The 24,673-nt window shown below is 45.2% G+C and overlaps 2 protein-coding genes and 1 non-coding gene across 17 annotated transcripts in view; 2 read left to right on the forward strand and 1 right to left on the reverse strand.

Moving 5' to 3' along the window:
• The window catches only part of ADAT1 (adenosine deaminase tRNA specific 1), a 45,011-nt gene extending 26,825 nt beyond the window's left edge, over nt 1-18,186 (forward strand). For 8 of the 15 annotated variants that reach the window (XM_038538267.1, XM_038538265.1, XM_038538271.1 and 5 more), the window contains 3 exons: nt 5,663-5,848; nt 16,406-16,458; nt 16,850-18,186. In XM_038538267.1, the coding sequence (XP_038394195.1) occupies nt 5,663-5,848; nt 16,406-16,458; nt 16,850-16,896 (286 nt within the window). In that variant the 3' untranslated portion in view covers nt 16,897-18,186. Of the gene's footprint in view, nt 1-4,140; nt 4,193-5,634; nt 5,849-15,017; nt 15,195-16,405; nt 16,459-16,849 lie in introns of those variants that run through there. The other 7 variants (XR_005360092.1, XR_005360093.1, XM_038538269.1 and 4 more) reach the window with 7 other exon arrangements.
• LOC119872107 lies at nt 9,799-9,905 on the forward strand. Its single transcript, XR_005360290.1, has one exon. It is a non-coding gene; the product is annotated as a U6 spliceosomal RNA (small nuclear RNA).
• Nucleotides 12,664-23,680, reverse strand: GABARAPL2 (GABA type A receptor associated protein like 2). Its single transcript, XM_038538296.1, has 4 exons — nt 23,032-23,680; nt 22,652-22,707; nt 21,346-21,518; nt 12,664-13,268 (listed from the first exon to the last, which is right to left on the reverse strand). Exons 1-4 carry the CDS (start codon nt 23,063-23,065, stop codon nt 13,178-13,180), a joined length of 354 nt encoding a protein of 117 aa, XP_038394224.1. The 5' UTR covers nt 23,066-23,680; the 3' UTR covers nt 12,664-13,177.
• Nucleotides 23,681-24,673: the final 993 nt, after the last annotated feature.

A 24,673-nucleotide genomic window follows, 5' to 3' on the forward strand; every position in this document is an offset into this window, starting at 1 on the left:
CTGAGCCACCCAGGAGCCCCCCTTCTTGGAGCTTTCTAAAGCCAACACTAACCATTGTATTTCATCCAATAAAATGAACAGGAGTTCCTTAATATCTAATATGTATTCTGTGTTTGCTTTTCCCCTGTTGTTTCAAAAATATCTTTTGGCTACTGATTGGTTCAAATTAGAACCCCCCCCAAAAAATTCCACACGATGCACGTAATTTATACGTCTTTGGTTTCACTAAATCTGTAACAGTTCACTTCCTTCTTAAGTTTGACAGATGGGTCATTTGTCCTGTGGAAAAGCTCACATGCTACGTCTGGCTACCTGTTCCCTCCCAGTGCTGTTTAACAGGTTCCTCTGTCCCCACATTTCCTTCAGATTTGCAGTTCCACATAGAGGCTTCATCAGATTCAGGTTCAGCTGATTTGACATGAACACTTCTTAGTTGATTCTGCATACTTCTTTTGCGTAATATGAAGAGGAACATCTGGTTGTCCCACTCAGTGAGCAGTGGATTTAGTGGCATCAGCCTTTCTATTCCATCATGAAGTTCCCTATTGTCCTTTCACCTAATGGTTTTAGCAGCTGTGTCAGGGATCCCCAAGACCACCCTCCGGTTTGATGGTTCACAGAATATACTCCCAGAATGCAGCAAAGCTGTTGTAATTACTGTTTATTTCAGTGAAAGGGTACAGACTAAAGTTGGCAAAGAGAAAAGGCATACAGGCTAAGTCCAGGAGAAAACAGGTTCAAGAGTCCACTTGTCCTCCTTGCATTAACCATGTGCTCCAGATGCTTTGACATCTGGGGCCTTGCTTACCCTGGAGAGACTGCCCGTAGGAGGCTAGCAAACTCCTAGGAATAGTTCAAACCACGCACTCCAGAGTCATGCCCCAGCCACCTACTGTATGGGGCTCTCGTGCTCTGGGCTACTCTCCACCTGCCCTCATCACCCCGAGACCAGGTACTGAAAACCAGGGACAGCCCTTGTACCTCAGAGACCACAGAAATGAGTCAAACTATCCCATCCCAAGTGTGCCAACCCTTCTGTCCCATCCCTCCTCCTTTACAGTAACGCCTCCTGACCAACCTTGGTGCTTGCTTCTCCATAAGAAGGAAGGGCTCCTTCTGGCCTCCCAAGTCCTCTCCTACAAAAAACTCCCTGCCAGTGGACTTGCACACATTTGGTTCTCCCAGCAATGATGTGTGACAGTCCAGGCAGAGTGTTGCCTGCTTGAGCTGTGGGTGCTGCTGACATGCTGCATGCACAGGACATGCCCCCCATAACAAAGTATTGTCTGGCCCAAAATGTCAGTGGTGCTGAGGTTGAGAAACCCTAATCTAGTGTTTTCAAGTCACTTGAGGGGCACCTGGGTGGCTCAGTTGGTTAAGCATCTGCCTTTTGCTCAGGCCATGATCTTGGGGTCCTGGGATGGAGCCTTATGTCAGGCTCCCTGCTCAGCGGGAGCCTACTTCTTCCTCTCCCTCTCTGCAAGCACACACTCTCTCTCCAAATAAATAAAATCTTTTAAAATAAATAAATCACTTGAAATCGTTCCTCTTTGAGTTATCGCTCCAAATCTATACACAGTTAACTTTGTTTCATTTTGCTTTTCTTTTGGCGGGGGAGAAGGGAGAGTGCGGCTTTTCAAAAAATTATGTAAAATATTTATATGATTCCAAAATTAAAACTAGTAAAAAATAAGGGGAGCAAAACAAGCTACATTCACAGAGGTCTCCCATCCTCCTCCTCCCCTGTGTTTGTCCCTTGGCCCAGCACTGACTAACCATTTTTATTAGTTGTTAGTGGACATTTCATTTTCTTTTTGAAATGCTTTGTATTTTTGCCAGGATATCTTTTGGATAGATTCTTAGAAGTGGGATTTGCTGGGTCAATGGGTAAATGAACATACAGTTTTTCTTTATTGAAATCCATCTTCAAGTGTCTGTTTCTAAATACAGCGAGCACAAAAAATAAAAAGCAGGACAGCATTAGTACATTCCATTTCTATAAAAAAGAAGAGTGAGAACTTTCTGTGTTTTACTTGTATATGCCAAACTATCTCTGACTGGATGCAAGAAACCACTGATGCAGGGCCCACGGGGTGGGCAGGGGAATGCCTGGGGCCACGAGTGGGAGGGAGACTTTGCATTGAATCCCCCGTATATTTTGTTATTTTAAAATTTTGAACCATGCTAACATCGTGCCTATTTTAGAAATTTCAAAAATGGGGGACACCTGGGTGGCTCAGTGGTTGAGCATCTGCTTTCTGCTGAGAGCATGATCCCAGGGTCCCAGGATTGAGCCCCACATTGGGCTCCCTGCGGGGGGCCTGCTTTTCCCTCTACCTATGTCTCTGCCTTTCTCTGTGTCTCTCGTGAATAAATAAAATTTTTTTTTTAATTTTCAAAAATGGAAAAACATCTCTGTATTTCAAAACTGTCAAAACCCCAGAAAATACTCAGAAGTGACATTGTATAGGGAAGAGGGACTCCCCGACATATTTTAGGCAGCTCTGCTTATAATTCCACAGAATCGTCTAGCAAAACATCTTCTGAAATTTGGCTCTTGATGGACATCTACACTTCCAGCCTTGTTTTTGTTCATTCACAAGTGAATTCTAACATTACATCTATGCGTGCATAATTTTTGTCTTTTTAAATGAATTTTGAATTTTTTCAAAAATCTTGAATTTTTAAATGTGGCTTGATTTAAATCATTGTGTGTATATATATTCCATGCAGTCATTCCTGCCTGAGAGCATGGGCTAGATGCCGTGTTTCATGGAGTTTGCCAGTGCCAAACATTAGCTCACTGTCTAGGGAAACGAAGCTACTATGGAGAAAATGACCCGCCCTGGCTGCCAGCACTCTGCTTGGAAGAGAAGCAGGCCTTGTCTCACTTGGTCATGTCTGTGGCTGGTGGAAAGCTGCCTCCACCTGGACCTTGGCAGAATGTGTTGGCTTTGAGACGGGCTTCTGAGCAAGCTTCAGCCAGAATTTTCCAGTTTCTAAAACCCAGTTCCTTTGCAAGCTAGTTAAGTGGCTTAGGACAACGCTACATTTTCAATTACCACTGTCCTCTTGTGATGCTGTGTGGGGAGGCCAGATGAGCTGGGGAGAGGAGGCCCAGCACAGCAGGAAGGTTATGGAACTAGGCAACGGCTTCTTAGTAGAAAGATGGAGCATATGTGCTCGCTTGCAGGGGCTCAGGCAGTTCTTCCCATAAATACAAAGGCAGCTATCTTGAAGGAGGGGTGAGACACAGAGCCAAGAAAGATGCTTTTGAAGAAAACTTTATTTCCCAGAAAGAAGCATTCTTTTTGTACCATGTGCTGGGGAATCATAGTTGGCCATCATATCTCATAAACGTGAATCCCTTTAAAGCCAAATGTGTCTGTACTGGGGTTAAGACTGACTTCTTGGAAGGCTATCTAGATGCATCCAGAACAAATTTAAGTAGTGCTTGCAGTCCAAAAAGGGGAGAAAAATTTGCAGAGACACACTTCAGGGCTGCAGGCAAAGTTACATGCGTTCAATTTTTTATTCTTAAAACTGAGGCCCCAAGGGCAGCCCTGGTGGCCCAGCAGTTTAGCTCCGCCTTCGGCCCGGGTGCCAGGGCGTGATCCTGGAGACCCGGGATCGAGTGCTGTGTTGGGCAACCTGCATGGAGCCTGCTTCTCCCTCTGCCTGTCTCTCTCTCTCTCTCTGTCATGAATAAAATAAAATCTTTAAAAAACAACAAAAAAGGCCCCAAAACTAATCCAGGGGGATAGAGATCAGAGTGGTTGTTGCCTGGTGGAGGACAGTGGGGGATGGGGATCAGGGTTTAGTGGAAAAAAGCCTAAAGGGACTTTTTAGAATTATGGAAATACTCTTGTTTTGATTGAAGTGTTGATTACATGGGTGTGAGCACTTGTCAAAATTTGTTAAGCTCTACACTGAAGACCTGTGCTTTTTATTGTAATTATACCTCAACTTAAAAATGCAAAAAACAAACCCCTAGACCTATTATTTGGTTTAATAGAATAAACTTCAATCAGGATATTCAAGTAATTATATTTTAGTACCAACTCTGCAACTGCTTCCTATGTGAATGTGGGGGAAATATTTTTCTGACTTCTAACCTCTCAACCTGTTCTACCAAATCAGGTCCCAGCAATTAGGATGCTCGGGTTTTCAACTATAAGGTAGGATTTTTCATAAAAGTTTTTTTTTTTTTAAGATTTTATTTATTCATGAGAGACACACACACAGAGGCAGAGACACAGGCAGAGGGAGAAGCAGGCTCCCTGCACGGAGCCGAGTCTGGGACTCAATCCCAGGACCCCAGGATCACGACCTGAGCCGAAGGCAGATGCTCAACCACTGAACCACCCAGGCGTCTCTCTCATAAAAGTTCTTAATTGGGTAAATGATGCAAAGAGAAATTTTCTCTAAGACACTGAGTCCATTGACACTTTGAAATACAGATGGCCTCAGTCACGTTGGTGGCAAGAAAGGGCTGGAAATAATTCTTGTCTTTGCCTGGTAACTTGGGTTCTGAATTTGGGTGTGGATTTTTTGGTCCCTTATACTAATGAGCCAGCAGGGGTAGGAACCAGCTTTTAGCACTAAGCGTGTTCAGCACTGAGTTTCAATTTCCAAATTCAGCAAAGTGTCTTAATAGGAAAAAGGCAAAGACAGAGCGTCACTCCACGTGGGGACCCAGGCTGCCAAATGTTGGTCTCAAGCACATGTTCCCTGAACTTGGGCTTGGCTCCAAGAAGAGAAGAGCTCACAATGGAAACAGTGATGGCTGTTTGCTCAGGCAGCCAGGAGAATGAAAAGTGCATTGAAACCCAGCAGTGTCTCCAGGGGGAGAGGTTCGGTGGGCCCCTTAGTGGTGAAACCAACCTGTCAACAGAGTGGGATTACAGAGCCCGTTCCCAGCATCTTCAGTTCAACAAGACCTTTCTGTGCAGCCCCAAGAAATCTCAGAGAAGTTGTACTTTGGCCACTGCAAGCTTTGCTCAACAATAGGTGTACTCTCAATCCAGTTCACCCCGTCTTGGTTAAATTAGATTCTGTTGAGAGAAAAGAGCTCTTCTTGCAGTATATTCCCTCATCCCCGTCAAGATTTCACCCAATTCCTTTTTTTATTGCTACTACTTATGGCCTATTTTGACTTCCAGTGAGTATACCTTTTTAGCTGTTTTTTTTTTTTTTAAGATTTTATTTATTCATAAGAGAGAGAGAGAGGGGCAGTGACACAGGCAGAGGGAGAAGCAGGCTCCATGCAGGGAGCCCGACGTGGGGACTCGATCCTGGGTCTCCAGGATCAGGCCCTGGGCCAGAGGCAGGCGCTCAACTGCTGAGCCACTCAGGCATCCCCAGCTGGTTTTCTTTTCTTTTCTTTTCTTTTTTCTTTTCTTTTCTTTTCTTTTCTTTTCTTTTCTTTTCTTTTCTTTTCTTTTCTTTCTTTTCTTTTCTTTTCTTTTCTTTTCTTTTCTTCATATATATATTTTTTAGAGTAATCTCTAAGACCAACATGGGGCTTGAACTCGCAACCCCAATTTCAAGAGACCCATGTTCCCCCGACAGAGCCAGCCAGGTGCCCCTCAGCTGGTATTTTCATGCCTTACTTTTTGTTCTTCGTTTATCCAGTGCCATTATAAAACACCCTCTGTCCTAGCTCATCCGTAGCTGCCAGGGCGAGACAGCAGCTGGCAGTGGGAGAAACAAGGTTCCAGGGCCGTATAGTGGCAGCAGTCTCCGCCCACCCTGGATGCCAGGATCCACTTGCCTTTGCTGACATGGGCAGATCAGACCATCCAGCCCACCTCTTTGCCTCCCTTGTGAAAGAGGAAGGCCAACATGGGTGAGTATTTTGCTTGCTTACACTTTAGAGGAATTCTGTTCTAAAATAAAAGGGTGGTGCTTAAACTATGGTGTGGTGGTTGCAAACCCGAGTATTTCCAGGAGTAGGAAATTTAAAGAAAGTAGTCAGAGTGAACTGAGAAGTGTATTCCTTGTCCAGTGAAGAACCATTATTTTGTTCCAGCTGATTGTTGTCAGGTCTTAATAATTTTTTCAGAAGCCAGAAAGGTAGATTTTTACATCTGTGTCTCAGGGCCGCATAGAGACATGGGTCTTCAGTTCGAATCCTGGTCTACCAGAACAAGGATCGATTCTGGCCGCAGGGCTGAGTCAGAACTATGGCTCCAGGATGTACTGGTTGTGTGATCATGGATAGGTCAGTACGTTCGCAGAGTGTCCGTGTCCTTGCCTCTGAAATGAGCCCCCTCCCCCACAGCAGCAGGGTCACAGGGACGAGAGGAGATAATGGATAACACGGATGTGAAGGGGGCTAGCTATGTGGCCACACAGGAAACACCAGCCTTGGTATTTCAGCTTCTAAGTGACTCTTCAGTTTGCTGATCCTGATTCCCAGAGCTTCTGCTAATCAACAGGAGAGACTGGCCTTAGCAGAAGCCTACTGGGCAAGGGTTTGCAGAGCCTCCTGCTGCATTCTTGGCACACAGCCTCTCTAGCTGCGAAGGGGGCGAGGAAGCAAAGCCGCTGATCACAGAGGTGTATATGGACACTCCCACCTAATTCTTGTGGCTTTGCCTCCCTGATGTCAACCACCAGGATTGGTTTTTTCCTCCCTAAAGAAATAAAGATGAAAAGGGGGACCAATTGCACTTTTTCAGTCTAATGAAGAGCAAGTCTTTTGAGATGAAGAAAAGTGATACTGCCCGGGCACCTAAGTGACTCAGTCGGTTAAGCATCTGACTCTTGATTTCAGCTCAGGTCATAATCTCAGGATCATGAGATCAGATCCTGCATCAGGCTCCACGCTGGGTGTGGAGCCTGCTTGAGATTCTCTCTCTCTCTCTCAAAAAAGAAAATTGATACAGCCTCCTTCAAATTCTCCTGGGAGATCCTCGAGCCACCTTTGGGACTGGTGCCATCTAGAGAGAATGTGGGTAGAATGAGAAAAAAAGGGGACAGTAGACTGAGCCCTGGAGGCCACAGAGAGCTCAGGAACAAGTGGAAAGCACAGGAAGGAGTGTGACCGAGAAGGCCAGAGGGAATAGACAGGAGCTTCGAGGCAGGGGCAGGTAATCTAGAGTAGAATATATTAAAGAGACAAGGAAGGTAGGAACTAAACTTTGTCCCCTCCTCCTCCCCCACTGAGGGACAGGTTATTTTTGGCCACCTCGGCAAGCACAGGGTCAGGGAAGTAGGAGCCAGCTTCTCCTGGGCTGAGGAGGGAAGAGGAAGTGAGAGATGAAGTGCCTGTGTGTGCTTTTCCTTGGGGGAGACCCAGTCTCTGTTCTCGCTGATGTAACTTAGAAACAAAAAGTTATGAAACATTTCAAACATGACAATAAAAAGAATTAACACCCACCACACAATTGGCAGTAAATGTCTTGCTGTAATTCCTTCATGTCTTTATTTTTTGGAAAAATAAAACAGGACTTGCTGTTTTTGAAATCCCACGTTTACCCGAACACACAGCCCACCTCCCTGATACAGTCCCCTCCCTCTGCTAGGTAACCACCATCCTCAATTGCATGGTGTATACTTTTATTACATAAGTTTGTATCCTTAAGGAATACATACAATTATTCTGCATGTTTTTACATTTTTATAAGACTTTAGTTTTTTAAGTAAATTACACCCAACATGGGGCTCGAACTCACGATCACGAGATCAAGAGTCCCACTCTCCACCAATTGAGCCAGCCAGGTGCCCCACATGTTTTTAAACTTTACAGAGATGATATATTTCTGCTGAATGTATTTCTGCATCTTGGTTTTTTTCTTCCTCAGCACCATTTTGGAGATTTATGTTGACCCATGTAGCTCTAGTGCTTTCATTCTAACTGCTGTATAGTATTCCTTTGTACAAATTTACCAAATCTTACCCTTCCATTCTCCCGCTGGTGAACATTTAGCTGGTTTCCATTTTTTTGTTCAGGCAAACAAGGCTGCAGTGATCATCTTTGGACATGTCTCTTGTACACGAGTGGGGATATTCCTAGATATACCTAGATGCAGAATTTGCTAGGTCATGGGTTATCTGCATTTTTAATTTACTGGCTATTGTTGAAATTGCTTTCCAATGTGATAGTAGCAGTTTATACTTACAGAAGCAGTTTATGAGAATTCCACATATTTCATATCTTCCCTACCCCCCCCCTTTTTTTTAAGTAGCCTCCCTTCCCAGTGTGGAGCCCAATGCAGGGCTTGAACCCACAACCCTGAGATCAAGAGTCACACGTTCTTCTGACTGAAGCAGCCAGGTGCTCTGTGATCTGGTTTTTCTATATATATATCCAATTATAGAATGATTCGTTAACTAGCCCATCATTTTTCTTTTGATTTTCACGCCATCACTGTTGTATTTTAAACATTGGTCTGTTTCTGGGTTTCTGTTGTGTTTCCTGGTTTGTCTGTCTGTACACCATATGGTGCAGTCTTAATTACTTAACTACTGCTAAGATAAGTCTCCCAGCTTGTTTTTCTTAACACTTCCTGGTTATTCTTGGCCTTTTGCTCTTCTAGATGGATTTAGCATCAGTTGTCAGATTCCACAAGACAGAAAACAAAAAACTGGTTTGGATTTTTATTGGAATTGCATTATAAATTAATCTGGGGCAATATGCAGCTTTACAATATTGAATGTTCTCATCCTGGAATATGGTATATTAGTGTATCTCTCCTTTTATTTAGGTCCTCTTCCATTTCTTTGAATGTTTTGTCCTTTTCTCCATGAAGATCTTGCATATCAAATTTATTCCTATGCACTTACAGATTTTTGCTCCTTTTGAGAATGAGATCTTTTTTCATCCTCTAATTGCATACAGCTGGTATGTAGAAACAACATCCATATTTGTAACTCCCCCCGTATCCACAACCGTGCTGAACTTTCTTATTCTGAATTTTACAGATTCTCTTGGATTTTTCTGTGTAGACTATCACTATCTACATAAAAGAACAGTTTAATCCTCCTGTCTCATTTTTATGCCTCTCATTTACTTTTCCTCTCTTACTGTACCAGTTTTATGCCAGGACCCCGTTGAGTAGAAGCAAGGGTAGACATTTTTTTTTAACAGCTTTGAGAATATTGAGATATAGTTCACAAATCACAAAGCTCACCCTTCAGACCTTACAGTACCATTTATATTTGTTGCTTGGCTTTTCATTTTCCTACTGACTTGTCATGCTACCTCAGACATACGTTTTTTATACACCTCTCATTCTGGGTTCTGTTCCATTATTTGTATTTGTCTATTCCCAATATCAGCATCACTGTGCTTTATTTACCACAGCTTTAAATATTTGCTCTAGATTTTTTTTATGAATTCCCTTTATCAAGTTAAAGGAGTGCCCTTCTACTCTTAATTTGCTAAGAGGGTTTTTAAAAATTATGAATGGATCTTGAATTATTTGAGGTGTTTTTTTCTTCATCTATGAGGTAATTATATAGTTTTTCTCCCTTATTAGCTTGGTATATTTTACTAATAAACATAACGATGGACTAAATGACCCGTCGCTGAGCTAAGCTCTACCTGGTCATGATTGTTTTAGTTTACTACTAAATTTTATTTACTAGTATTTTATTCAGGATTTTTCTGTTGATTAATAATAATAATAATAATAAATAATCTGAAATTTTTCTCTCATAAAGTTTTGGCATTGACATTTTAGGTATCAAAATGAATTTGTAATTAACCTTTTTTCTAATCTCTTAAAGTTTAAGACAGGGTTAAGGATTCCTTACATAATGTGGTAAAATTCATCTTGCTAGTATCTTTTAGTGCTCGCTTCAGAAGCACATATACTAAAATTGGAACGATACAGAGAAGATTAGCATGGCTCCTGCACAAGGATGACACGCTAGTATCTTTTAAGGACCAGAGTTGGGGGAAACTAGATACTTTCTCTTTTTTTAACTTTTCAAACTTTCATTCAGATGCTACATTTTAAAGGCAAAATTGAGAAATCCATTTTTATTGGTATTACAAATTAGGCTGCTTTCCTCAGTCATTTGTTTTTATAGATAACAACTACTCCCTCCTCTGTTCCAAGAATACTTTCTAAAATATTGCTTTGTAATTATGTGTTTCTATGTAGTTCACCCCTAAGTGCCTGGAGGATGGGGTAATGTTGTATTTCTGTCTGTGCCTCAGCGTCCAGCAATGTGAAGCACATTGTAAATAGAAAAAAAAACAAACATCATGACATGATTTCACACTGCAACTCTTGTCTTTCCTCTTAAATCTCAAGCGCGGTGTCTCTCAGTGGTCACTTGGTAGCAGTATAGCTGTAAGAATTATACTACCTATCTCAGGAGTTCCTTTTGAAGATGAGTCGTGATAATATATATAAATCATCTGGTATCCGGCCAGTGTTACTTTTTTATTTTTTACTTAAAAAAAAAATGTTTTAATCTCTCCGCCCAACATGGGGCTCAAACTCACAACTCCAAGATCAAGAGCCACGTGTTCGGGACACCTGAGTGGCTCAGTGGTTGAGTATCTGCCTTTGATTCAGGTTGTGATCCTGGGGTCCTGGGATCAAGTCCCACATTGGGTTCCCTGCAAGGAGCCTGCTTCTCCCATAGGCAGCTGTGTCTGCCTCTCTCTTTATCTGTCATGAATAAATAAATAAAATCTTAAAAAAAAAAAAAAAAGTCACGTGTTCTACCAACTGAACCAGCCAGGCACCCTTCTAAATTTTTTTTTTTTATTATTCTATTTATTTGAGAGAGTGAGCAAGAGCACACGAGCAGAGGGAGAAGCAAGGAGCTCATCTCGGGGCTCAATCCCAGAACCCTGATTTCATGCCCTGAGCTGAAGGCAGACACTAAGCCCCTCAGGAACCTCTATAAATTATTTTTAAGAAAAAGAAAAACACAGCTCGTTTTGGTGGCCCTTGCTTTTTGGTTTTCTTCTTCCCTCTATTTTTGTTCAGTTACATTTGTGGATTTGTGGTTGTAAAAAAGAAACAGATCAAAATTCCTTTTGAAAGCTATCCCTCTCCCATTTCTCTATAATCCTGTTCTGTTCATAAGGTTAGGAGGGTTTTATCATTCCTTCCCACCAGTCCCTGTCTCAAGTGAGGCCACAGTCTTCCTGGAGACTTTTAACATTGCCCTAGGAAGAAATGCTCTTCCACTGGACTTGCCAAGCTGATGGGGCCATGTTGCCTTCGCAGGAAAGGAATCTGCCTGAGAATGAAGTCAAGACAGAGGGAAACAAAACCAGGAGCAAAGGGCTTTGATGGTATCATTCCATCTCTAGTTCAAGCATCCTTTTTAGAGCTTAAGCCAGTTTGAATTAGGTGGCTGTCACTGCAAACAAGATTTCCTTCAACACAGAAATTGTTCCTTCCCTCTCCCTTGCTCACTCAGAGGTCAGTTTGTACCTATTTCCAGTTTGAAACAACCAGCAGAGACCGCAGATTTTATGGGGTCAGGTTGAGGAAAGACCACCATGATGCTTAATGATAAGCATTTCCTCTGATCCCAGCTGGGAGGCTGACCTCAGTAGACAGCTGTGACGAGCTGCTTATACAACCTGGTAAAGATAAAGATAAGGATCTGTGTTTCTTCCCCAGTAGAAAGTGCAAGGCAGTCATTTTAACTGCATGTTCCTAGGTTTCTTTACCCTCATTATCTCTGTAGGGCTCTAGCCTCCAACACAGACTGTCTGAGGAGGATCTGGGAAAGTAAGCTTTCCTCTTAGATGCATTTGTGTTTTGGCAAGCCTACACATTTATACTAATTTGTGAGAAATAATGAAACTCGTGTGCATGGGAAAATCTGTGATTTTTAGGAAGGGGGCTTGAAAAGTAGCACCAGGAAGCATACAGATACTTTTAAGAGGCCATTGTGTATTCAGTTATCATCCCACCACGGTGTAATAGTGAAAGACTTGCAAACAACCCAAATGCCATTAACAGGGGCCTAGGTATCAGGTACATAATAATGACATATTCACAGTGTGATGAATATGACTGTAAAAATGAATGAAAAGGCTCCCTATGGGGCAGCCCCAGTGGCGCAGCGGTTTAGCGCCGCCTGTGGCCAGGGGTGTGATCCTGGAGACCCGGGATCAAGTCCCACATCGGGCTTCCTGCATGGGGCCTGCTTCTCCCTCTGCCTGTGTCTCTGCCTCTCTCTCGCTCTCTCTGAATGAATAAATAAATAAATCTTTAAAAAAAAAAATAAAAAAAGAAAAAAAAGAAAAGGCTCCCTATGAACTGATATGGAAAGATCACCAGGATATACTATTAAATGGAAAAGAGCAATGTGTACGTAAATATATATAATGTTTTCTTTCGTGGAAGAGAAAGAAGAAAATAAGGACATATACTTACTGGAAAGAAACAAAATTAAAGTAGTTTCCTATAAGGTGGGAGGTCAGGGAATCAGGAACCAGTAGTGGGAGCCTGACTTCTCAATGTCTACTATTTATAGTCTTTATATCTGAACCATGTGGGTATATTAACCATTTAAAAAAATTAATAAAGCACCCCTCTTATGACACAGACCACTGCTTCCTATCCCAGGCCACACTGCCATGGGCCCCACAAACTGTCTTGCTTGACCTAGCAGACGCAGAGCTACCTGTCAGGCCCGTCTGGAAGAAAGTAAATAAAGGACATGGTCACACTGCAATGCCTTTATAAGAGGAAGTTTTATTGTTAATTATTTACCTTAATAGTTTCAGAAAGAGGAACAGATTAGCTCAGTCCAACATGATTGGCAGTTGGCAAAATCTAGTGAAGCAAGTGTTCTGATTGCTAAGGATTTAATTTTGGTGCTTTTAATACTTAGCCATCTTTAACACTTCAAACATAATCCAGAAGAAATGCATCATCTCCCTCCCTTTCACGTTAATACCCCACCTACCTCACTTTAATATGGAAATATCTTCATTAAATATGATCCCCAGAGGAACATGTCCCCTGGAGAGGACAGCCATGAGGACAGTGCACAAAAGGAAAACTGAAAATAAAACTCTGTATGATAATTTACTAATCTAAGGAAACAAAACCTTCCAATATATTAAGAAATAAATCCAGTTACAAATGCACTAATAGGTCTATGTGAAGAGGTCTGGAAACTGAAAATGGCCGACTATTTACAAGATACACAAGCAGGAACGGTGCACCTAGCCCAGCGCTGGCCCTCAGAAGCCAAAAGTGTTCTCTCCACTGTAGGCCACATACAAGAATCCATCTTCATCTTTTTCCTTCTCATAAAGCTGTCCCATAGTTAGGCTTGAAAGAGAAAAGAAAGAACAGTGAGAAACTGATTTTGGTCACTGAGTCTAGGTTCTTTTTGCTTGTTTGTTTTTGTTTTTATAAAGATTTTACTTATTTATGTGAGAGCAGTCTCCTCCACTGAGCAGGGAGCCCAACACAGGGCTTGATCCCAGCACCCCGGGATCATGACCTGAGCCGAAGGCAGACACTTAACCAACTGAGCCACCCAGGTGCCCTGAGTCTAGGTGTTTGAAGAAAGTTGGTTTGAGGAAAAGGGACTTGACTATGTAAACCACCTACTCTACCATACTTTGGTAGACAATAAAAGTAATTCCAGGGGCGCCTGGACAATCAGTAAATAAGACTAGAATCAAATTTCCTTCCTCCTGCCTCGAGGCAAGGCCACTTGCTGCACCTTCACACTAAATTATCCCTTCAGAGGCCAGTGCAGAGGCCAGCGCTAGCTCCTTGAGTGGGCTTGCCTGATTAATACCTGAATGCTTTCTGGATGCCAAGGGCAAGAGAAAAAAAACCTAAGCAAAATTAAGAGCCTAAGAGGCCCATCCCCATGTGGGTGGAGAACCAAGGTAAAGATGACTACATGGGACTTGCTTCTCCTTCAGGCTTTTGTGAAGGTTTATAATTTGTACCTAACATGATAAGTATAAGTGGGTTCATTCTTGTGGAAACTCCCCCACCAAAAAAACCCATGCTCCAGCGACTGGCATCAGTGCCATCAAAGAGAAGTTATTTTCCTCACATGTAAGGCAAAATAAGATTGTATCTGGGATCCAAAGAAACCCTGCCCAACCCTCCTAAGAACCCTCCAGAAATAGATGTTGCTCAAACTAAACATGTGTGGGCGGGAAAGCTGGTTTTCCCTAAGCCATAAAACAGACTGCAGTACAGGAGACCCAATCTAGCTCCCTGCCATGGAACTGAGCTGTAGCGGCTCCAGAGTAAGACTAGTAACGCAGGGAACCCTGGGCGAGCTCTGGCCACGTGACCGTACTATGAGAGAGACGCAGCAGGCACAGACACGTGCTAAACATCAGGGTGACCACACGTGGGGTCAACCAGAACCAGCCGTCAGACAGTAGTCTGAGAGCCAGCACAGACTACAGCGGACAGGCCACTTAGATGCCTACATGCAGGACTCAGTAAAACAAGGGCCGGGGTTTCTAGGGGAGTTTGGGGCCACAGGCTGCTGAAACAGGGCCTGCGCCCCTCTGCTGGTGTGCTCCTGGAGGGCTGCGTGGGACCTCCACATAACAGGGGTACAGGCCGCATCTATAAGGGGAGTTTTTCCTTTCCTATTCTTCCTGCCCAACTGTCAGCTTAGCCCAGTTGGCTGTGTGGGCAGATGAGAATTCTTAAGTAACAACATGGGGGTGGATGAGTAGGAATACAAATGACCGGTCATCAGCATCTGGTAAATAACAGCGCTCCCGATCTCTTAACCTGAAATCTGTAAAATAAGGACTCCCTGGAAGAGCACTGTCCACTACTATGCTATTTCTGCTATGATAGAAATGTCCTGTATTCCTGTTGTCCAATACAGTAGCCACTGCCTACGTGCAGCACTCGAAATGCGGCTCATCTGAATTGAGACATGCTGTAACTGTCAAACATATACAAGATTTCAAGACCTGGTATGAAAAAAAGGATGTAAAAATCTCAGTTTTTATTACATGTTGAAAAGACATTTTGGATACTTAAAATGTATTAAAATTAATTTCACTTGTTTCTTTTTTAATGTACTAGAACATTTTAAATTACAAACGTGAAAAAAAAAATTACAAATGTGGCTCACATGCCATTTCTCAACTGTACTGCCCTGGAACATGGAGGGACTTGAGGGACATGGGCAGAGGGAGAAACCCCGTCGTAAAGCCCCCTAGAGCAGTAAGCCTCAACCTCCACTATACAACAGAATCACAGGTGAGCTTTAAAACATCTCCATGCCCAAGCCCTACCCCAGACCAATTAAATCAGAATCTCAGGAGGTAGGATCCAGGCATCAGTAGGTTTCAAATGCCCAAGATGATTCCAGGTGCAGCTGAGTGGAGAAACAGTCTCTCTGCCAGAGGGAGAGAGGTACTTGTGTTTTTTTTTTAGTGTCTTATTTTAAGAAGGCAACAGGAGGTGGTTGTCCTCAATTCAGGACCCTGAGATCAAGAGTTGTATGCTCTACCAACTGAGCCACGCATCCCATCTGTCTTCTTTGTTTGTTTGAGATGCTTATCTTTAAGAACCATATGATTAGGAAGTGGAGTGAGGAGCCAGCAACCAGCCAAAAGCTTGACACGTAACTGTCTCTCTCAAGAAGACTTTTACCCTGGTGGACGGGAATGCCCCCAAGGAACCTTGCTTTTCTCTGACACACCTCCAAAGGAGCGACAGGGAAAATAGCTACAGCTATTGTCACAACTCTCTTAGCCCCACTTCCTCCAAAAATCCAGGTGAGCACCTTGGTGAGCACCTGGCCTACCATCTCCCCATGACCATTACTAGAGGGATTTAGAGGCAGAAGTAAAAGACACTGTATATTTCAAAGGCAGCCACTGTCAAGTCCGGTTCCATCTGACAGGCTAAGTGCACTCTGTTCCTAGCAAATATGAACCCCTAGTGCAATGACTCCAAATCCCACTGCTGAATTAGAAGAAATACTTGAGGAGGGGGACCTGGGTTGGGCACCCGACTCTTGGTTTTGGCTCAGGTGTGATCTCACAGTCATGGAACTGAGCCCTGCATCAGGCTCTGACTCAGTGGGGAGTCTGCTTTAAAGTCTCTCTCCTTCTCTCTCGCCAGTCACTATCTCTCTCTCTAATAAATAAATAGTATCTTTGAAAAAAAAATACTTGAGGAGCTACATAAATACTGGTGGCCCACTCCAGACTCTGCCTATAGTAAACAATGACCACTGGAGCCCCTGCTGCCTGAGGCAGGCTCCGAGACTGTAAGCAGAGACCCACAATCATGTGGCTCTCGTTCCTTCTGATTGTATTACCTTTTAAGTAAAACTTGGGTTTATAAATCTGTTTAATCCATGCCCCCAGCAGCTATAGAGCGTGATCATAAAAATCCTAATTACAAAAGCACTTATGTGCCAAGCACTATTCTAAGTGTGTTCATATTCTTTTTATCCTCAGAGCAATCTTCGGAGGCAGCATAATCCTCAAAAGGATCACAATCCAGTTTATAGGTAATAAAAGTAAGGCAATAATAAAGTGAGACATATCACAAAGCTAAGACACATCCTTAGCACTAAGCTGTGCTCCCTCCAAGTGAATACACAGATCTGTTCTACTGCCCTAATGTCAGCATCTTGTGCCTTCTGCACACATCTCCCAAGACTAGTGCTTGTCACACATACACATGTGTGTCCGAAATCACACACATGCCTAGTTTGAGTCTCTCTGGATTCAGTAGGTCAGAGTGGGGCCTGAGATTCTACATTTGTAACAGGTGCCTAAGTAAGGCCACCACTGCCAGCCTCTGTGTCAGAGCTCTCTCTTCAGATCCTGTAATGTAACAACTGGATGGTTGTGCCTGTGACTCTAAGAATCCTCTTGCTGTTCTTTTCTGTCACACAGCCTCGTGTGGAAACTTTACTCAGTTGGGAGCCACACTGGGTCCTTAAACTCAGGACACCCCTTGGGCGAACTTGGAAACTGATGATATTCAACACTGGGAGCAGAACACTCCATTCAGCAGCCTGTGACCGAATGCCCAATTCTGATGTGACACTGAGTGCCATGAAACAAGACTGAAACATCTGTACAGTATGATTTCAAAATAGGACTTACAGGATCAGGCCACACACATACAAAGCCAGAATGATTTGGTCTGGAGCCAAAAAGAGCTGGGCCCCAATTGCAGCTTAAATTTATTAACTCCCATTAAAAAAAAGAAATGAGTTAAAAGGCGACCCTAGTCAGTGGGCAGTCTCCAGGAAGAGGCTGGCGTGTCAGTTTAGGACATGTTCCAAGCCTCTGAGAAGATAAGTTTCGCTCTCAAGAGGTCACCTGAGCCACACAGCGCTGGGCAGGCCACAGCCAAAATGCCCAAGGATCCTCACACAGGTGGCTTGGAGGTGCCTGTCAGGCTGAGCTGCACAGGCTCGCTGGATGGCCTGACAACCGGCGAGCAGCGCTGTAACTCTAAGCCTTCCTGCTGCAGGTACTGCTAAGGAAGACAGAGGCGACCTCGGGCCCCTAGAACTAAGACACAGGGCTGTGGCATCAACTATTACATGCGCTCACCCCAGAAGGGTGCTGCTAAGCACCAGGAGCCCTGCCACCTTCCAAATGCTTGAGCCTGACAAGGAAAGAAATGGGAAAAGCCAAGGGCAGGCAGATTCAAGCCACAGAGCCCATCTAAGGCGTTGGTGGGACCCCGATGTACTGACTCTCATGAACCTAAAGTGGCCCCTAAAACTCTGTTACTCACCCCGCCCCTAAAACTCTGTTACTCACCCCTACATTCAGGGTCACACAGATCCAGACAAACTAGCCAATAATAACAGCACCTTTCAAAAGGGCCCAAATTTGGGAACAGCAGTGCTGCCAAGGGTGACATGAGCTTGAAGCTCCTTGAGAGCACATGCTGGGGGAGGCCGGCCTAGAACTGAGCACTGAGCAGGCACCTAATCCCCGCAGAACCTTCCCATGGCCCTCGACCAAGGTCAGGTCCTGAAGGCTGTGGGCTCCAGCCTGACTCACGAATTGGCTGGACCGACAGGCACACCTGGTCACCCATCTGCTTCAGAGCCCACATGCTTCCCCTGGACCTGGATTTCTCTCTTGCCCAGCAGGGCTGTGGGCGGGGGCCACTGCGTGGACCCTGGAAAGGCAACCACCTCAGAGTGAAAGTCAACTTAACCATGAAGGCTCTCGATGTTCTAAAAAATAAAAATTAACTACTGGCTATCCCTTTTGTCGGACTTTTTTCTCTGATATAAATAAAACCCTATTGCATTACTGCTGGAATAAACCCTTGGAGAGGTATTTACCTAGAAATGATCAAAAGTGTTTAAGCACAATTCTAAATAAAGGATAAAGGGACTATAAGATCTCACAACTTCCTTTTACTTAGTTTCTCTTCAAGATCAAAGGAGCAACTAAGCACCACAATCTTAAAAAACGTTTCCAAGTGTAACATTCCCAAATTATCACACGTTAGAGATACTTTAAAAATATATTACTGCTTCTATTTTAAGCAGGGATTAACAAGATTCTTCTGTGTTCTAAACAAAGATCAAAAGGTAGGTACCACGGCCAGGTCTGGGTTCCCTGCTACTGCCATGACTGGAAGTCTGTACACTGGTATTTTTTTCTTGAGTTCTGTCTGCACCAAGGGACAATTCTTTTGTTTTTGGCCTGATTCTGGATGCAGGATCCTAGGCTGAGAATTCAACTTTCCAATGCTAAATGGGAAAGGGGAGTTGAGATCCTACCCCCTCTGCCCTGCTTTAAAAACAAAAACAGAACTCAGAATTTAGGAAGTAAAACTCCGGGACTTGCCTTGGTCTCTATTTCTAGAATCAGTATTTAATACTCACTAGTCTAAACAATAACCACATTTTACATGATCGCTTGTGTTCCAGAATACTCCGAAAGTCCCACTGCAAGGCAAGAATAACTGAAGTTACTTCAGCTCCACCTCCCACCTCTCAAGTGATCCTCACGCAAATCTGTCATAGGATGGGAGAAGCCTCCTTAGGCCTGGACTCATCCGTTCCAACTCTGATTTCCCCAGCCACTTTCTGAAGGCTGCAAGCACTGGTGGAAGGTTGAGGCCCCGCACTTCCTAAGGAGGCTGGAAGGAGCTGAGGAAGAGGCTGCTGTTAACGTGCCTTGGGGAGGAGATGGCAGGACTGAGTCACACATTAGCTTTAGCAGGAGACCCTGTGGCAGTTCCGTGTGTGCTGCTGTCAAGTGATCAGTATTTGCATAAGGCCCAGTGATGTCATATACCACTTTTGTTTAGAAACAAATTTTCTTAAAAAAACCAAATCGCTGTATTAAGTGTGGGGACAGAAAGTCATTAACTGGGGCCAAAGGCCCGGGCAGAGGAAGCCTGGTTAGCGATTCTCTAAAATCCTGACAGGGGTCACTGGTGTCATCTGCTTTAGGGCAGATTCTTACCAGGCTGGAAAGGCAAATGGGACTGGGAGAGAAAAGGAAGCAGCCTCTGCTGCCCTGAGAATTACTTTTGATTTCCAATTCTATTTATATCTCAGGGATAATGGAGGGAGGGGGCAGTTGCTAATCTGCAGCCATTTTAATTGCTAGATTAACATGAGGCCATCAGAGTAACAGTGTCTCCAGAAGCCTGCACATCTCCTTTAAGAAACATCAAAAGTGGGATGCCTAGGTGGCTCAGTGGTTGAGCGTCTGCCTTCGGCTGAGGCCATGATCCCAGAGTTCCGGGATGGAGTCCCACATCGGGCTCCCTGCGAGGAGCCTGCTCCTCCCTCTGCCTATGTCTCCGCCTTCTCTGTGTCTCTCATAAATAAATCAATAAAATCTTAAAAAAAAAAAAAAAAAAGGAAAAGGAAAAGAAAAATCAGAAGAATTGATCAAATAAATTCAAAGCCACAGGTCTTAGACACCTGCTTCCTTCCCTAAGAAGCCACTGCCAGGAAGGAGGAAACACAGAGTTACCCAGACTCTGCAGAAGCTGCAGGAGATGGAGTTAGCAGGAGACCCTGTGGCAGTTCTGTGTGTGCTGCTGTCAAGTGATCAGCAGTGTGATGACTGAAGATTCACCTCTCCACCACCTTAAGAGAAGCTGAGTTACGACTACAGATGCCCAGGGCTTCCTAACCTGATGAACCCAGCACCATGCTGCCTGGAGGTCGGGGAAGGAAGGCTGGAAGAGCCCCACCAGGTGTCAAGACCGCCTCTGCCAACACCACAGCTTCCTGAACAACAGCTATAGGAGACCAACAGCACCTAGCAGGCAGGCCAGGCGGATCTCCTCAGGCTGGACACTGACCTTACTGAAGAACCTTTCATTTTTCCCCAACCTCTCTGCCAAACACAGGAAATGGAGGTGGTGGAGATTAGGAAAGTAAATCAGATAAAAAAATAGCCAGAGCTATCTGTCATAGGAAAGGGACTAGATTTTGGCTTAGGTCTTTTCTGGAGCTTTCAAGGATTTTCAAAGGGAACATATTTTGGCCAAACTGGGATAGTTCCAGGGATTCTGAAAGCCTAAGCTTGCAGAAGTACTACCTTTAGGGGAGTAACCAATGAGACTTACTTGGAGTCTCCAAGATGAGATGTAGCCAGGAACTCACACTCGGGGGAGAGGGACTAGCATCTGGCTCAAGGGCTAATACTCAACCAGTAATGGCAAAGGACTGACCAGGAATTTTGAAGGAGCCAGTCCATTTTCTTTTTTCCACCAGGGACTAAAGCTGGGCTGTCAACTACACAGAAGAAGAGAATTATAATGCCCCAGAAGACTCGGGCCCCAAGTTATGCCAAAGAATGCTTCTAGGCAGCACAACAGCTAGAGCAAGGGGGGCGGTTACTCTGACAGTCGGAGCAGGTGCTACGAGGGGGGGTGTAAGTCTGTAAAGAGACCTCAGAGCCTTTTGCTGGACAGCAGCCATTCCAGCATACCTGAGGATCAGACAGCTACACACTCGCAGTGGCACAGAACTAAGTTTGGAGAGCAAGCAGGAGGATGATTAACTGAAGCTGAGCCTCAGCAGGGCCCACAAGCCCCTAGTGGAGAACGACAGGACTTATTTCATGGGTCATTTAAAGAAAACCTAATTTTAGGCTCATTTAGGTTCTAGTGATGGCTTAAGCCTAAGTAAATCCTGAACTGTTTTAAAGTATTCATCAGGGTCTGAGGCTAGATTTTTTTTTTTTTTTAAGTCCAACCTTGTTCTATTTTCTTAACCCAAAGTATATTCCCAGATACTGTAGCCCTTTCTTATTTTCCTTGAGCTCCTCATGTCAGGGAGCACAACATCCAGATTTCCAGTCAGGACCTCTAAGAGTTTTCTCACCTCCAAAGTTTAGAGTTCTGTAAGCAGCCAAGCAGGTGGCCAATGCTAGTAAACACTTCTCACCTGGACTGTGGGACTGTCTTATCCACAAACAGGAAGATTGCCTTTTCAGAAGGAAGCTGGATCCTTTTCCTGATGATCCACATGAACTGAGCCACAGTGATGTCAGATGGAACCAAATACTTCCGTTTGTCAATGTCGACAATCTGAGAGCCTGAGACTTTTTCCACAATCACCTGGGAAAGCAAAGAGAGATCAGGACTGGGTTTCTAAAGTGAGGCTCTGGCCTTGCATTGCCAGGGAGCTGATGAATACTATGTGGGCAAGGAGGTGGGTGGGAAACTGCACAACACTGGAAAATATGCCCCTGATTTAATAAACCACAAACTCTTAACTCTGGAGGTTAAGAACTGACATAAATGTATGATATGGAAACAGAAAGTGCTTTTCTGTGGTCAATTATGTTTATCATCCTGCATCTCAGCGAGCATAAGAGAAACACACGCCCTTACTACAAAGCTCTTCGACATTTTGTCTGGGCAGACCTGAGATACCTGGTTTCATCTACAGCCAGTTACTCCAAGACTCCAGAATGAATCTGCCTTCACACTACAGAGGAAGTAAGATCCCAAGGAACAAAGGGGAGAGGAATGGATGGACTAATGGGAATGAGTAAACCAAGCTCCTCATTTGGCCTGTTGCTTCTCCCTGAACTAGGTTTCAAATGTGTCCCTCCTAACCCCTCCTCAGAGTTTTGCTTGTTCAAACAAAGAGCTACAATAACAGACACGGATGTCCTCTAAAAATCAGTAAGAATTATAGAAACTTTACCCCTACCACGGAAGAAACAGGATCTTTATTACTGATTAAGGAGGAACCACGAAAGAAGGGAGTTCTCAGAGGCTTCTCAGATTTTTTTTGGTCAGCAAAGGATGACAGGGTCAGAGTGAGGAAAGGGAGCTAGAAATCAAGTAAAGACAGAGGCTCAAAGTTAAAGATGAGTGTCCTGAGACTAAAGTACCACTTCTAAGACCAAAGTGACAGTCTCCCTCCACCAGTGTTCCCAAAAGTGGCAGTGACCTGTTGCCCTGTCCTAGAACATCGTTCCTTACATAATTGGCGAGGGAGCCCAGAGGCTGCAGACAGCTCGCTGGCCTAGATCGGGAGATTCAGCACTGAGGCACCCTGAACAGCACCTGCTCAAGCCCCTCACGCCACGGCCCCCAAGGCCCCGAGCCCCGTCTGGCTTGTCTGCTCCTATAACTGGGACTGGAACCTCAACTTATCAACTGCTGAGTGGCCCGGGGCCCTATCGCGAGTCCTAGACGACGGGGTGACGACGAGGTGAGGGGGCGGGGAGTGCACTCACCGGAACGCGGTCGGGGTATTTCGCTCGGATCTTCGCGGATTCCACGCATCTGTGTTCTGTGGGAAACAGACGGGGCTGCCGGTCGCGCCTGCTCGTCCGCCGCTTCCCGCGCCCCCGACCCACCTCCCCCAGCGACCTGCGCACGCCCGGGTCCTTGTTACGGCGTCTCGGCGGCCTCGGTCCTCGGCCCCCGCCTCCCGGCAGGAGGGCAGAAGGCGGCACAGCGTCCGTGGGCAGCCGGCGGGGGCGCCGGGGCCTCCGCGACCCGAGGCCACAGCTCGGCATCCGCCCCGCCCGGCCCAGCCCAGGGCGGCCCGAGTGGGGGAGGGGGCCCACCCGCCGCCGCGACCCCCACCACCCGGCCTCTGACGGAGCCTTACCCAGCGAGTGGTCCTCCTTGAACATCCACTTCATGGCGACGGCGGGGAAGGGATGCAGCCGGCTCTCGGAGCCGCGGAGCTCAGCGAACCAACCACAACAACAACGACGGCAGCAGCGGCGGCGGCGACTACACGGCAGGCGGGACTTCCGGCTGCCGGAGCCTAGCAACCGGCCGGGGGCGGGGCTTCCGGCGCAGTTCGCCGGGACGCCGCGCCAGGGGGCGTGGCCACATTCAAAGGGGCGGGGCGAGCGGCGAGGCGGGGCGGGGCGAGGCGAGGCTACGAGGAAGTGGGGCTGATGACGTTGGCCACCCGGCAGTCCTGGAGGGGTTTCGGTGACGGGGAAGGGGATGCTGTCGGGAACTGCTAACAGGAACCGGGTCTCGGCGGACGTTGGTAACGGGAAGAGGAGTTTGGGGGTCTGGCTGATAGGATAGGGCGCTCAGAGGGCTTTTCATGAGGGAAGTCTCGGTGTCGGGAATTTTGGAGCATGAGTGACAGACGAGGGGTCTCTGATGGTCGATAATGGCGGGGTGGGGGAGATCTGTTTAGCGCATTGACAGTTTGGGGAGTATTGTTTGGAGTGGTAACAGGTTGGAGGGTGTGGCTAATTTGAGGGGCCTGTGTGGGGAGAGGTTCTGATGACAAGCCGGGGGTTCAGTATTGGAGACAGCCAAAACAGGTGGCCTTGGACCTAGAAATGGAATTTAAACAAAACCCTATTTCCTTCCTTTTTTCATGAATAAATAAACGTTTGACTAAACATGTAAGCACATGTATCACAAATAGACATTTGAGGAGCATAACATCTCACTGATCACAAAGAGACCCCTTAACCTTAACTACAGAGGACTTAGAGGTGACTGTCTGGCTGAGAGAATTCCCCTGAGAGTCATGAGACAAATTTCTTTGGCAGTCAGCATGGAGTTCAGCAATCACAGTCTAGGCTGTGCGTACGTGTGTCACCTGCCTGAGCATATGCCTTGAGTTCTCCAGTGATGTCACCTCTTTCTTCCTAGCAGAGTCATCAGGACAGTCTGCTCTGGGTCAACATCTGTTTACTAGCTGGTGAATATGTAACAAGAATATTCATTTAATTGGGCACATGATCCTTGTCATGTGCTTATGATTCTGATGCATCTGAAAGGATTGCATGTGTGAATATTGTCGTTCACCATTTCCCATAGTTGTAATTCCTGATGGATGCTGTGGAATCTAGCTTCATTCTAGAAGCATTTTGGTTATTTTAAGATTGTCTGAGCAACCAAAATAGGCTTTTGTTTGCTTGCTTGTTTTTAATGAAGTGAAAAGCCCTTTGAATTTCATACCTAGAAATTATTACTGCTGCATACAGGAGCACTGTTCTAGGTGTTGAGGAAAAGCAGTGAACAGAACATTCAGCTGTCAAGGAGTTTCTAGTGGGATAAGACAACAAATGTCAGGTAATGGTAGGCGCTGTTTAGAAAATAAAGCAGGGTTGGTGACGAGTGACAGTGGGGTAATGCTAATCAGGTAAAGTGGTTGGCATAATCAGGGACAGGAAGGAACCCCTTGTGGCTGGAGCTGAATTAGCAAGGGGGGGTATGTTAGAAGATGAGATCAAAGATATGTGTAACAAAGCTGTTGAGTTTTTTTTTTTTTT

The sequence above is a fragment of the Canis lupus genome, chromosome 5 (genome assembly GCF_011100685.1).
Source record: "Canis lupus familiaris isolate Mischka breed German Shepherd chromosome 5, alternate assembly UU_Cfam_GSD_1.0, whole genome shotgun sequence".
Taxonomy (NCBI): Eukaryota; Metazoa; Chordata; class Mammalia; order Carnivora; family Canidae; genus Canis; species Canis lupus.